This window comes from Pristiophorus japonicus, chromosome 14 (genome assembly GCF_044704955.1).
Source record: "Pristiophorus japonicus isolate sPriJap1 chromosome 14, sPriJap1.hap1, whole genome shotgun sequence".
NCBI lineage: Eukaryota > Metazoa > Chordata > Chondrichthyes > Pristiophoridae > Pristiophorus > Pristiophorus japonicus.
In genome coordinates this window covers 443541-457509 of record NC_091990.1, presented here as the reverse complement: position 1 = coordinate 457509, position 13969 = coordinate 443541, and the positions used below count along the sequence as shown (strand labels likewise).

The 13969-nt window shown below is 46.4% G+C and overlaps 1 protein-coding gene across 1 annotated transcript in view; it reads left to right on the top strand.

Moving 5' to 3' along the window:
• The window catches only part of myom3 (myomesin 3), a 136822-nt gene extending 126079 nt beyond the window's left edge, over positions 1-10743 (top strand). The window contains exons 34-35 of the mRNA XM_070898386.1: positions 3507-3562; positions 9545-10743. Coding sequence (XP_070754487.1) covers positions 3507-3562; positions 9545-9799 — 311 coding nt within the window. The 3' untranslated portion in view covers positions 9800-10743. The remainder of the gene's footprint in view (positions 1-3506; positions 3563-9544) is intronic.
• The last annotated feature ends 3226 nt before the right edge of the window (positions 10744-13969 follow it).

Here is a 13969-nt window from a genome sequence, read left to right as displayed (position 1 = left end):
AAACTCACAGGGCGAGAAATTCGTTACGGCCCGCTTTGAGGCGGTGAGGCACCTGGAATGCTACCTTTAGCGCTGGGCGCTGTCTACCGCCTCAAAGTGGGATATTGAGTTGTATCGCCCCAGGAGGAGTGTGGAGCGATAAGGGAGGTGTTCCACACTCCCCTTCGGGGGCTAAGGAGCGATAACACAGGAGGCCCACTCAATTTTTTAGCACTAGGATGCTGGCATCTTAACACCTAATGAAGGAAAAAATATCCTTTTGAAAACATTAATAATCCTCAGCCATACTTCCCCACTACTGCAACAAATAAACAGAAGTTGTAAAAGTGAAGTTTCAGCCCTTACCTTGCACTCCGGACGATATCGCCCCGGGATCATTGCCGGGCCGACAGCTTTCCCCGCCCGGTCTCAGGGCCGGGCGCTACCGCAGGCAAAAGACTGAATTTTGCAAAGGTGGGGCTATGGGGGCGTTACACACTCGGTGACGTCACCCAGTGGGCGGGGCTAGCGAGCACAGCGCAAAGTGTCAGCGCCACCACTAAACCGTCACTGAAGTCCGTGGCAGGAGCTGACAGTGCGGCGCTCGGGCGGGAGGTGTTAGCGCCCTGTTAGCTAAGGCGCTAGGAGGTGGTGCTAACCAATCGAATTTGTAGCCCTAACGCACAGAGTTTTATAGAGCAAACGTAGAGCGAGGGAGGTTGAGGGGTCGCACAGTTCCGAGGATCTGAGAAGGAATGTTGGAGTAGGCGATATTGTAACCAGTTCAACAAGGAAAACGATAAAGTTGGTATATTTGCGGTTTAGGAGGAACAACTAAACAATAGTTTGTTGTTAAGAAGCAGAGAAATGCACGCTGCAGGTCAGGGCAGCAAGACACTGAGGGGGCAATTTTACCTCCGGGGCCGACAGCCTGTGGGGTGCAGAGCTGTTGTACCCACCCGGGAGCACTGGGAGTCCTGGTCCCCAGAAACATTCCACCTACCCAAAACCTGGAGCAAGAACCTGCATTTATATAGCACCAGTAATGTCGGAAAACGTCCCACGGCGCTTCACAGGAGTGCTAGCGAACAAAAATTGACATCGAGCTGCATCAGGAGATATTAGGCCAGATGGCCAAATGCTTGGTCAAAGAGATAGGTTTTAAGGAGCGTCTTAAAGGAGGACAGCGAGGTAGAGAGGAGGTGAGGTTTAGGGAGGGTGTTGTTGGGGGGGTTAGGGGGTTGTGGGGGGTTAGGGGAGGGGTTGTGGGGGGGTTAGGGGAGGGGTTGTGGGGGGGTTAGGGGAGGGGTTGTGGGGGGGTTAGGGGGTTGTGGGTGCAAGGCACTGGGGTAGCAATGACCCAAACTTTCTGTGAAGCTCAGAGGCACACCCTCACAAGGATAGGTTTGTCACTTACACCATAGGACCATCGCGGTGTAACCCTCAGACTTGGGCCTAGGTGAGCAGGCACCCCGCTCAGTGGTTAAAATAGCAACGGGGTCATATCTAATAATAATACCCTAATTTCCATATATTTGAAGGTCCATGCTGAGTCAGGTGGGCAGCTCAGCTCCCCAAGAAAACAGCGACATAAAAGAGTCGCAGGGAGAGCGAGCGGTAAACGTGCTGAATTTGAACTCCGGTGAAATTCCCCCATTAATCCCTGCATTACCGACTAAGCCTTTTAATTGCCAGTTGAATCACCCTCTGATCATTGCCAACAAAGGCAATTCACTTCAGATCAGTTGCCCCAATGGATAGAGACTATCGACACTGTGATGTGGAACGATCTGGGCCGAGAAATTCCAGTTGGGCTGGAGCGATGTCGGATGTGCAGCTGGGTGGATTCCCTCCAATCGGTTTGCTTCATCGCTCATGCTGCCAATCCACCCTACCGAGCTACCAGGATTTTGGAGCGGTACCTTGCCACTCCAAAAAATAAAGAATTGCATTTATATAGCGCCTTTCATGACCACCAGACATTCCAAAGCGCTTTACAGCCTTTTTGAAGTGCAGTCTCTGTTGTAATGTGGGAAACGCAGCAGCAATTTGCGCACAGCAAGCTCCCACAAACAGCAATGTGATAATGACCTAATTACCTGTTTCAGTGATGCTGATTGAGGGATAAATATTGGCCCCAGGACACTGGGGATAACTCCCCTGCTCTTCTTCGGAATAGTGCTATGGGATCTTTTACGTCCACCTGAGAGAGCAGACGGGGCCTCGGTTTAACGTCTCATCTGAAAGATGGCACCTCCGACAGTGCAGCACTCCCTCAGTACTGCACTGGAGTGTCAGCCTCGATTGGAGTGGGACTTGAACCGACACTGGGTTGAAGAACAGATTTTCACTCCCTACGTGCTCCTTGGCTGAGGTGCCACTTTTGTGAGGGGCCCCACTTACAGCAGTTGTACGGCTTGTATCCCTGCATCATGCAGTCCAATCACATCACTCGGCAGATCTGAATCTGGGTGGGGCTCGCTATCCCACCAGTCCCGCCTCTTACTCTGATACGACAACTGAGAGGCTGAACATAAGAACATAAAAAATAGGAGCAGGAATAGGTCATATGGCCCCTCGAGCCTGCTCTGCCATTCAATAAGATCATGGCTGATATGATCTTGGCTTCAACTCCACTTCCCTGTGTTATGTATGTATGTTAATATATGTACTGTAACACTAGACCACTGAATGTACCTTCACCCTGTATATACCATACCTGCACATCAGAGGGTGCTGCTGTTGGAGACCTAAGGGTCACCTGTACACTGCAGGTAACCCAGTATAAAAGGGAGCTCACCTCTTGGTGTCCTCACTCAAGGAGCTGCAATAAACGGACTAAGGTCACTACAGTTCAAGTACTATACCCTTACCTCATGGAGTCATTACTAGAGAGTGCTTGCATACACAGTACCCTGCCTGTTCCCTGTAACCTTTGACTCCCCTGTAGTTCAAGAATCTGTCTATCTCCACCTTAAATATATTCAATGACCCACAGGTCTCTGGGTACAGAATTCCAAAGATTTATGACCTTCTGAGAGAAGGAATTCCTTCTCATCTCCATCTTAAATGGGCCACCCCTTATTCTGAAACTATGCCCCCTAGTTCTAGATTCCCCCATGAGGGGAAACATCCTCTCTGCATCTACCCCGTCAAGCTCCCTCAGAATCTTATACGTTTCAATAAGATCACCTCTCATTCTTCTAAACTCCAATGAGTACAGGCCCAACCTGCTCAAACTTTCTTCATAAGACAACCCCCTCATCCCAGGAACCAATCTCATGAACCTTCTCTGAACTGCCTCCTGAGTGGAACAAGTGCCCAACCCTCCTCCTCCCTCAGATGTTTTGAACATGGGCAGATACCCGGTGGAAAGAGGCATTCACCCAAGATTTCTCCAGCTCCCCCATTACACGATATGGGCACCACAAACGGGCTTCTATTTCTGTGTTCCCTAGGATTCTAATTCAGCCGCTGTCTATCAGACTGCCAAGTGCCAACATATTATTTTGCTCTTGATCCTTCAGACCGAGCTAAAGTGGCCAAGGGTCTACCTGACGTCATTAACATCATGGAGGACAAGGTAAAGAATGCAATTCTGATGGAAATATTAGCTTACAAAGATCAAAGCTTCATGGAATATTTTGTATTGCTTGTCACAGTCACTTCATTTAAAGCTAAACATGTTAATAATGTTCATTAAAGATTATTACTGTTCTTATTTATTCATTCATGGGATGTGGACATCGCCGGCAATGTATTGCCCATCCCCAATTGCCCTCGAGAAGGTGGTGGTGAGCTGCTGCCTTGAATACAACGGAGTTGCTTGTAAGGCCATTTCTGAGAGGTTAAGAGTCAAGCACATTGGTGTAGGATTTGAACCCACATTTGAAGAACAGATTTTCACTCCTTGGTTGTATGGCTCGTGTCGGGAGTAAGGATGCTAAAGCACATTAGCCAACAAGATGGGTTTTCACAACAATCCGATAGTTTCATGGTCACCATTACTGATAATATTTTTATTCCAGATTTATTTAATTTAGTTTAAATTGCCCAGTTGGCATGGTTGGTTTTGAACTCCTGTTTCTGGATTGTTAGTCCATGCTGCTGTGCCCATACCCGTTCATTGTTGTATCTAATCTAAGTAAATGTATACTCCCTACTTTAATGTGTAGTTATCAAAAAGCAAAATTGTCTTTCCTTTGTAAGTATTTGAAGGCAATGCTCTGCAGTGTCTCTAAACTTGTATGTTCAATTTACTCTTGTGCAACAAACTAATGGTCCAATTTTCACAACTGTTAGTTATTGATTAAAACTGATCAATTCAGCACCTTATTATTCACTAATTGCTAGAATACATAGCCTAAATTTTTCACTTGCGTTTATTCGACGTGGGTGTACAGCTGGAGGACTGCATCCAGACCATTTTCCAATGTCATTTTTAGCTGGGAACATGCAACAAGATTGTAATAGCATCATTTCTGTCTCCTTTGGTCCGTACATGTGATTTCACTCGCAGTCCAGATACCACTTCTCTTGATGGTTCAATGGCTCAATGTAGATAATGAGTTTGCAGATCCAGTTTTCCTGCTGATCTAGGAACATAGGAACAGGAGTGAGGCCATTCAGCCCCTTGAGCCTGCTCCACCATTCTGCGATCGTTGCTGACCTGCGATCTAACTCCATTTACTCGCCTTTGCCCCGACATCCCTTAATGCCTGTGGTTAACAAAAAGCTATCAATCTCAAATTTAAGAGTGACAATTATTCTAGCATCAATTGCCGTTTGCGGAAGAGAGTTCCAGACTTCTACCATCCTTTGAGTGTTTCCTAATTTCACTCCTGAAAGGTCTGGCTCTAATTTTTAGACAATGCCCCCTAGTCCTCGACTCCCCAACCAGCGGGAATAGTTTCTCTCTGTCTACCCTAACTGTTCACCTTAATATCTAGTAATTCTGTAGACTACAAATTCTTGTAGCAGTTGCCTGGCATGGATTTGGTAGTGAACAAAATTTCAAGCCACTCCACGGATGTGTCCCTGACCCCATCCCGAATTCCAGTGTCAGGGACATTAGCAGCTGCACCATTTACAGGGCAATGGATACGACCACAGCACCTTTGCCACGATTCATTTTGCTATCCACGTCAACCAAAGATCTTCAACAATTTTTCGTTAAAAGCAATAAATTCAAATTGGACACTTTCCCGATGACCATCAATCACTCTGAAATTACACTGGTCCCGATTCTGCCAGGGTTGGCTCCTAACTTACTTTTTCACCTGCCTATTGCAGACATACATAACGTTGGAGAGGGAGGTGGAATTAGTGGGACTTGCAATAGATGACATTAACCCCCCCCGCAGTCCCACCTCTTTCGATGACATTCAGAGAGAAGAGGGCCCATGAAAAACATTTCCACTCCCGCTTCCAGCGGAGTTTGGCAAAATAAAAATAAAGTGTAACCCGGTCCTATTCCAGATTCCTCCCTCATTCACCCAGACTGACTGGAATGGAGGAATTTTGGGGCGTGTGTACAATGCTCATGTCTGATTCCTGCATCTAATTTCACTGGCAGTCTACTGATTTATGCAGTGATTGCCACAGGTCGCCTAGTGTGTGTTTGCATCTTGTTTGCCTGCAGTTTACTGCCTGGATTATCCATTTTATTATAATCGGGACATATCTTAGCAGGGTCCGGTGATTTTCTGGGGTCAGAATATTTTGCATATTTAAGATGGGCCATGCAAAGAAGAGCCACATTACAGCCTGGCCAGTAGCATCGAAGCAGGCCATTCAGCCCCTCGAGCCTGTTACACAGGAACAGGAGGAGGCCATTCAGCCCCTCGAGCCTGTTACACTGGAACAGGAGGAGGCTATTCAGCCCCTCGAGCCCGTTACACGGGAACAGGAGGAGGCCATTCAGCCCCTCGAGCCTGTTACACTGGAACAGGAGGAGACCCATTCAGCCCCTCGAGCCTGTTACACAGGAACAGGAGGGGGCCATTCAGCCCCTCGAGCCTGTTACACAGGAACAGGATGAGGCCATTCAGCCCCTCGAGCCCGTTACACTGGAACAGGAGGAGACCCATTCAGCCCCTCGAGCCTGTTACACTGGAACAGGAGGAGGCTATTCAGCCCCTCGAGCCTGTTACACTGGAACAGGAGGAGGCCATTCAGCCCCTCGAGCCCGTTACACTGAAACAGGAGGAGGCTATTCAGCCCCTCAAACCTGTTACACTGGAACAGGAGAAGGCCCATTCAGCCCCTCGAGCCCATTACACTGGAACAGGAGGAGGCTATTCAGCCTCTCGAGCCCATTACACTGGAACAGGAGGGGGCCATTCAGCCCCTCGAGCCTGTTACACAGGAACAGGAGGAGGCCATTCAGCCCCTCGAGCCTGTTACACTGGAACAGGAGGAGGCTATTCAGCCCCTCGAGCCCGTTACACGGGAACAGGAGAAGGCCATTCAGCCCCTCGAGCCTGTTCCGCCATTCAGTGAGATCATGGCTGATCTGTGACCTAACTCCATATACCTGCCTTTGCCCCATATCCCTCAATGCGTTTGGTTAACAAAATGCTATCAACCTCAGACTTAAAATTAACAATTAATCTCACATCAATTTATGTTTGCGGTGGAAAGTTCCAAACTTCTATCACCCTTAGAAGTGTTTCCTAATTTCACACTTGAAAGGTCGGGCTCTAATTTTTAGACTGTGCCCCCTAGTCGTAGACCAACCAACAGAAATAGTTTCTCTCTATCTACCCTATCTGTTCCCCTTAATATCTTGAAAACTTCGGTCATATCACCCCTTAACCTTCTAAATTCCAGGGAATACATCCCCAGTTTGTGTAATCTCTCCTCGTAACTGAACCCTTAAAGTCCGGGTATCATTCTGTTAAATCGACATCCTCCGGGCTGGCCCGAAATCACCAGCCAATAATTGACATTGTTTTTCAACCTATGCAATCTAAGACTCTCTAATCAACTGCAAAGGCAAAGGTGGCTCTTCAATTGTTTAAACCATGCTACCACCATAAATATTCTGGATGCCAGAGGCACATGGGTGTTCCTGGCTCCTGTTGTTGAAAGATGGTGGATTGCCGTTAGTTACACGTCAATACCGATATTTGTGCCGACACATTGTAAGTCCCTTATCATTTCCAACGGAAAATCTCAAGCATCTACAGGACAATTAGTTTCACATCTATGATGGGAAAATATTGCAATCATTAATTAAATATGAAGTTACCAAACATCTAGATGAAGAGCAAATCATTAAACACAACCAACACAAGTTTCATAAAGGAAGACCATGCTTGGCACACCTGGGAGAGTTCTTTCAGGAGGAACAGATACAGTTGATGGGGGAAATGCAGTGGCTGTGGTGTACATGGACTTTCAGAAAGCTTTGACAAGGTACCACACAGGAGACTATTAGGAGAGGATTAAGGTATATGGAATTAGGGTGGGGGAGGTGTAGCAATTTGTATGCAAGAACTGGTTAGGGAGGAAGAACTGAGATTAGGAGATGAGGGTCCCACAGTGTTCTGTTCTGGGCCTTTGGCTAAAAAGAAAGACTTGCATTTATATAGCGCCTTTCATCACCACTGGATGTCTCAAAGTGCTTTACAGCCAATGAAGTACTTTTGGAGTGTAGTCACTGTTGTAATGTGGGAAACGCGGCAGCCAATATGCGCACAGCAAGCTCCCTCGAACAGCAATATGATAATGACCAGATAATCTGTTTTTATAATGTTGATTGAGAAATAAATATTTGCCAGGACACCAGGGAGAACTCTCCGAAATAGTGCCGTGGGATCAGGAACAGGAGTAGGCCATACGGCCCCTCGAGCCTGCTCCGCCATTCAATAAGATCATGGCTGATCTTCTATCTCAACTCCACCTTCCCGCCCGATCCCCATATCCCTTGATTCCTTTAGTATCCAAAAATCTATCGCTGTCTGCCATGAATATGCTCTATGACTGAGCCGCCACAGCCCTCTGGGGTAAAGAATTCCAAAGATTCACCACCCTCTGAGTAAAGACATTTCTCCCATCTCAGTCCTAAATGGTTGACCCCTTATCCTGAGAAGCTGACCCCGAGCGGAATGGTAGCACAGTGGTTATGTGACTAGTAATCCCGAGGCCTGCACTAATAATCCTGAGACATGAGTTCAAATCCCACCACGGCAGCTGGGGAATTTAAATTCAATTAAGTGAATAAATCTGGAATAAAAAGTTAGTATCAGTAATGGTGACCATGGAACTACCGGATTGTCGTAAAAACCCTTCGGGTTCACTAATGTCCTTTAGGGAAGGAAATCTGCCGCCCTTACCTGGTCTGGCCGATATGTGACTCCAGACCCACAGCAATGGGGTTGACTCTTAACTGCCCCTGAAATGGCGCAGTGAGACACTCAGTTGTACCAAACTGCTCCAACAAAGTCACTGTGGGAGCACCTTCACCACACGGGCTGTAGTGGTTTAAGAAGGTGACTCACCACCATCTTCTCACCGGGCAATTAGGGATGGGCAATAAATGCCGGCCTTGCCAGCGATGCCCACATCCCAGGAACAAATAAAAAAAATTTTTCAAGAGTTCTACACCCCCCCACCCCACCCCCAGCCAGGGGAAACAACCTCTCAGCATCTACCCTGTCAAGCCCCTTAAGAATTTTATATGTTTCAATGAGATCACCTCTCATTCTTGTAAACTCTAGAAAATATTGGCCAAGTCTCCTCAATCTCTCCTCATAGGGAATCCCCTCATCCCAGAAATCAGATGAGTCAACCTTTGTTGCACTCCCTCTCAGGCAAGGAGACTCCCTCTTAAGTAAGGAGACCAAAACTGTGCGCAGTACTCTAGGTGCGGTCTTGCCAAGGCTCTGTATAATTGTATTAATGTGACAAAGCAAAGGAGGGAGCCTATGGAGCAGCTACCAAAGAATATCCCACCACGCTGCTTTGGAGGTACATTGGGGTATCAGAGCGGTCCAACTTCTTCGGCATAGCAGCCAATAGAGACGAAAGGAACCTATGAATCAAGAATGAGCGAGCGTGAGTCAAACAGACATGGAAGGGAAGAGAAAGGTAAAAAAGTAAAGAATAAAAGAAAAGGAGAAAGCAAAAGCTGTTGTCAACAGGGATTTGTTTTGCTACAAGTCTCAAATGTCCAGATTCTGTTACCTTCCAGCGGGATCCTTGACACCTGACTGATTCTAGTTCACATGCACTAGATAAAGAACGCAAGTAGCAACTGGAGTGTGACAAAGTCTTAAACAGGACTAACATAATCCCAAGGTCTTTCCTGCCACTGAAAATACAACATGCAGCTGAATTATTTGATAATGCCTTTTAGGAAGGCTGGACAAGCAGCTGGGGGAGAAGGGTATGCTGATGAGGACAGACGGGAGGAGGCTGGAGTGGAGCATAAACGCCGGCATTGACTGGTTGGGCCGAATGGCCTGTTTCTGGGCCGTATATCCCGTGTAATCTGATGTAATATTGCTATCGTGCTCCAGACTGCCAAAAAGTAACATTAATATTGTGCTGTCTTCAACAGACCCTGTGCTTGTCTTGCACCATTGCTGGAGATCCCATTCCAGAAGTAACCTGGATGAAAAGTGATAGAGAACTAGTGTCTGGAGAACACTATCAGCTTGCTGTAGAAAAGACTACTGTTACCTTCACCATCCAACAAGTCACTTCTGAAGATTCTGGAAAATACAGTGTGTTTGTAAGAAACAAATATGGTTCTGAAACAGCTACTGTCACAGTTGCTGTGTATAAACATGGAAAAGTGTCAAAGGAAGAATGACAGCCTGCATTTGTCCATGAAAAGCCCTCAGTTTCAGGAGCTGGGCCACATTGAGGATAAAAGGTTCACCTATTTTTGTTGTGAAATGTTCTGAGTTCCAGAGAACAACATTATAGTTTGGGGTGCTGCTAGTGGTTTAGTTATAAAGGCAACATAGAAATTACAGCGAGGTCTTTGAGTGGGATCATTTTGAAGAAGCAATGGAAATCAAAATGTTTCAGAAGGTGGCAGGAGTCAACATTAGCAAAAACTAGGAAATTAGGAGTCAGCATAGGGCCTTGGGCAGAACCGTTACACCCACAGAGTAATGGACATTTGGAATATGTCACTAGAGAAATCCACTGAAGTGTGTTCAAGAGACAATTGGATACACTTCTGAAGAGAGAAGACACAGAAATTTGATGAGAATGCAACTAATTGGGGATTGAGATATATCCAAAAGGGATTTTTGAGTCCAATGACATATTCTTGTTGCTAACAATTCTTATTTGCCCTCGCCCCCTTTTTTCAAACTATGTGGGGTAGATATCCAAACTATATTGGGTAGATTTTGATCTTTACAACCTGGGAATTAAGAATCACTTGGCCCCAAAGCACAGAAAAGAAAATCTGATGGGAAAGGATCCCATGCCTCTTGCAGAATCCGCTGGATTTTCCTCCCATCAGTTGGCCCTCGCTCCACCCACGTACGTTGCGGTGAAAGTGAAGTGACGCTGGAGGAGCGGTATTGCAGGCAAGGAGGGAACCACAGCATAGAGCTCTGATTGAGCTGTGTTCCTGGGCTCAGAGTTGGAACTGGGCCACAGTCCTTGCTTGTGGTTGCAGCTCAGTAATCGCTGCTGGAAAGACTGTGTGTCGGTGTCAAATAAGGACATAACTCAGCACTTGTTTAATGCTCTTCAAATGTGAACACTTGCCAAGACTCGCTGTCTGAGCTTGCTTTAACTGGTTGCTTTTATTGAACCAATTAATTTTTATTAAATGAATTTATGTCATTCAATGTTGGAAATTTATTTTAACCCGATGTGCTACATTCTTTACAAAAACATGCTGATTATTGGCGTGGTTGGACACTGTCCTTTCTTGCTGGGACCTAGATTGAAATCCTAGCCCAGATTGATGGGATGAAAAGTTTCCTATTATCTGATGGCTGTTCGGATTCCATGGGAAATAAGTTTGAACAGTCTAGATCCAGTTCCCAGTGCGCTGGGGCCCAAGACACAAAGTGGCCGGGTGTTTGGTATTAATGACCAGTCTCGTTCAGCGAGGAGGACATGGCCACCAACTGGTGTAGGGAATGGAAAAGGATCATGCTCATGTCATGCGTGGTGTTCCTCAGACTGTATGGTTCAGAGACATGGACCATGTACAGCAGACACCTCAAATTGCTGGAGAAATACCACCAGCACTGCCTCCGCAAGATCCTGCAAATCCCCTGGGAGGATAGACGTCAGTGTTCACGCTCAGGCCAACATCCCCAGCATTGAAGCACTGACCATACTTGATCAGCTCCGCTGGGCGGGCCACATTGTCCGCATGTCCAACACGAGACTCCCAAAGCAAGCGCTCTACTCGGAACTCCTATATGGCAAGCGAGCCCCAGGTGAGCAGAGGAAACGTTTCAAGGACACCCTCAAAGCCTCCCTGATAAAGTGCAACATCCCCACCGACACCTGGGAGTCCCTGGCCAAAGACTGCCCTAAGTGGAGGATGAGCATCCGGGAGGGCACTGAGCACCTCGAGTCTCGTCGCTGAGAGCATGCAGAAAACAAGCGCAGGCAGCGGAAGGAGCGTGCGGCAAACCAAACTCCCCACCCACCCTTTCCTCCAACCACTGTCTGTCCCACCTGTGACAGAGACTGTAATTCCCGTATTGGACTGTTCAGGGAGTTCCATTCCCCAGCATGAACATCCTTCACCTTGATGAGCACAGAAATTTGCTTAAAATATCATGAAAGTATTAGAAATATTAATAGAAACATAGAAAATAGGTGCAGGAGTAGGCCATTCGGTCCTTCGAGCCTGCACCACCATTCAATAATATCATGGCTGATCATTCACCTCACTACCCATTTCCTGCTTTCTCTCCATACCCCTTGATCCCTTTAGCCATAAGGGCCATATCTAACTCCCTTTTGAATATATCTAACGAACTGGCATCAACACCTCTCTGTGGTAGAGAATTCCACAGGTTAACAACTCTCCGAGTGAAGAAGTTTCTCCTCACCTCGGTCCTAAATGGCTTACTCCTTATCCTGCGACTGTGACCCCTGGTTCTGGACTTCCCCAACATTGGGAACATCCTTCCTGCATCTAACCTGTCCAGTCCCGTCAGAATCTTATATGTTTCTATGAGATCCCCTCTCATCCTTCTAAACTCCAATGTATAAAGGCCCAGTCGATCCAGTCTCTTCTCATATGTCAGTCCTGCCATCCCGGGAATTAGTCTGGTGAACCTTTGCTGCACTCCCTCAATAGCAAGAATGCCCTTCCTGAGATTAGGAAACCAAAACTGAACACAATATTCCAAGTGAGGCCTCATCAGGGCCCTGTACAGCTGCAGTAAGACCTCCCTGCTCCTATACTCAAATCCCCTACAAACAGCACTAAACATTCAAACGCCATACACAATTGTACACTGCATAAATCCAGAGGTTAGAGGCGGCCACAGCCTCATTTTTTGGAGAGATTTTGAACAGTTGAGCTTTGCCTCGACAACTATTACATTAGAACATAAGAAATAGGAGCAGGAGTCGGCCATTTGGCCCCTCGAGCCTGCTCCGCCATTCAATAAGATCATGGCTGATCTGACCATGGACTCAGCTCCACTTCCCTGCCCACTCCCCATAACTCTTGACTTCCCAAAAGTTCAAGAATCTCTCTATCTCCACCTTAAATATATTCAATGACACAGCCTCCACAGCTCTCTGGGGCAGAGAATTCCAAAGATTCACAACCCTCTGAGAGAAGAAATTCCTCCTCATCTCCATTTTAAATGGGCGTCCCCTGAAACTATGCCCCCTAGTTCCAGATTCCCCCATGAGGGGAAACACCCTCTCTGCATTTACCCTGTCCAGCCCCCCTCAGAATCTTATACGTTTCAATAAGATCACCTCTCATTCTTCTAAACTCCAATGAGTAGAGGCCCAACCTGCTCAACCTTTCTTCATAAGACAACCCCCTCATCTCCAGAATCAGTCAAATGAACCTTCTTTGAACTTCTGGGTCTATTCTGGATAGATGTCCAACATCAAGCAGCTAGAAATGGCCAAGCCTCACAAAATCTTTGTGGGACAATTTATTGATGTTGTACAATTAGGGAGATAATCAAATAATGGTTTTGCCCCCCAATTCCAGCACTCCATACTTCTGTTTCTGGCTCCTTTTTATGAATAAACAGTTGGTTCTATAATACATTGATTTAATTTGTCATTACTCAAATATGATTGTTGCTGATTTGACATCATAGCAATAAAGTTGGAAATGATTTCTGTTCCGCCACTAAATTATTGATGTTATTAATTATGTTTTGCTAAGTACCCCTCCTCTGTTTACAGAATCTTTTTGCACTTAGCTGCACAATAGTTTTGGCATTGCAGATCGATGATAGAAGGGCAAGCAATATTTGTAATTTACTGGATATGTTGTGATAGAATTGTTTTCATTGGGTATTGTTGGCCCCAATTTTAAGGGGGCGGGGTGGGGGGGGGGGGGTCTGTGAGCAGGAGCCCCAAAGCGAGTGTAATGTATTTACTTCATGGGTTCTATGCTTGAGGAATTCATAGCAACACATTGCTGTTAAGAACGACTTGGTTTATTAACAAAGGTTTAACAATCACACGACACATTACCAGTTCATCCACCAGGCTCACAACCACCTGCCTCATCGTGGATCCCCCGAACGCAACTGGCCGAGGTTTTATTGAGTCTTGTGAACATCATGTGACTAGCTAAGCCACTCACAACTCAACAGCTGTACAACTATTTTAGTGCAAAACAATAAATTAAATGCCCCTTACTAGAACCGACAAATTATCAAATAAAACTTTTTAAACAATAAACGGATCAAATTAAAATTTGGTTGCCGGGGGTGATGATGCACTCCAGTCCCTCCGGTGCCCACCTCTCACGGAAGGCCGCGAGCGTACTGGTGGACACCGTGTGCTCCAT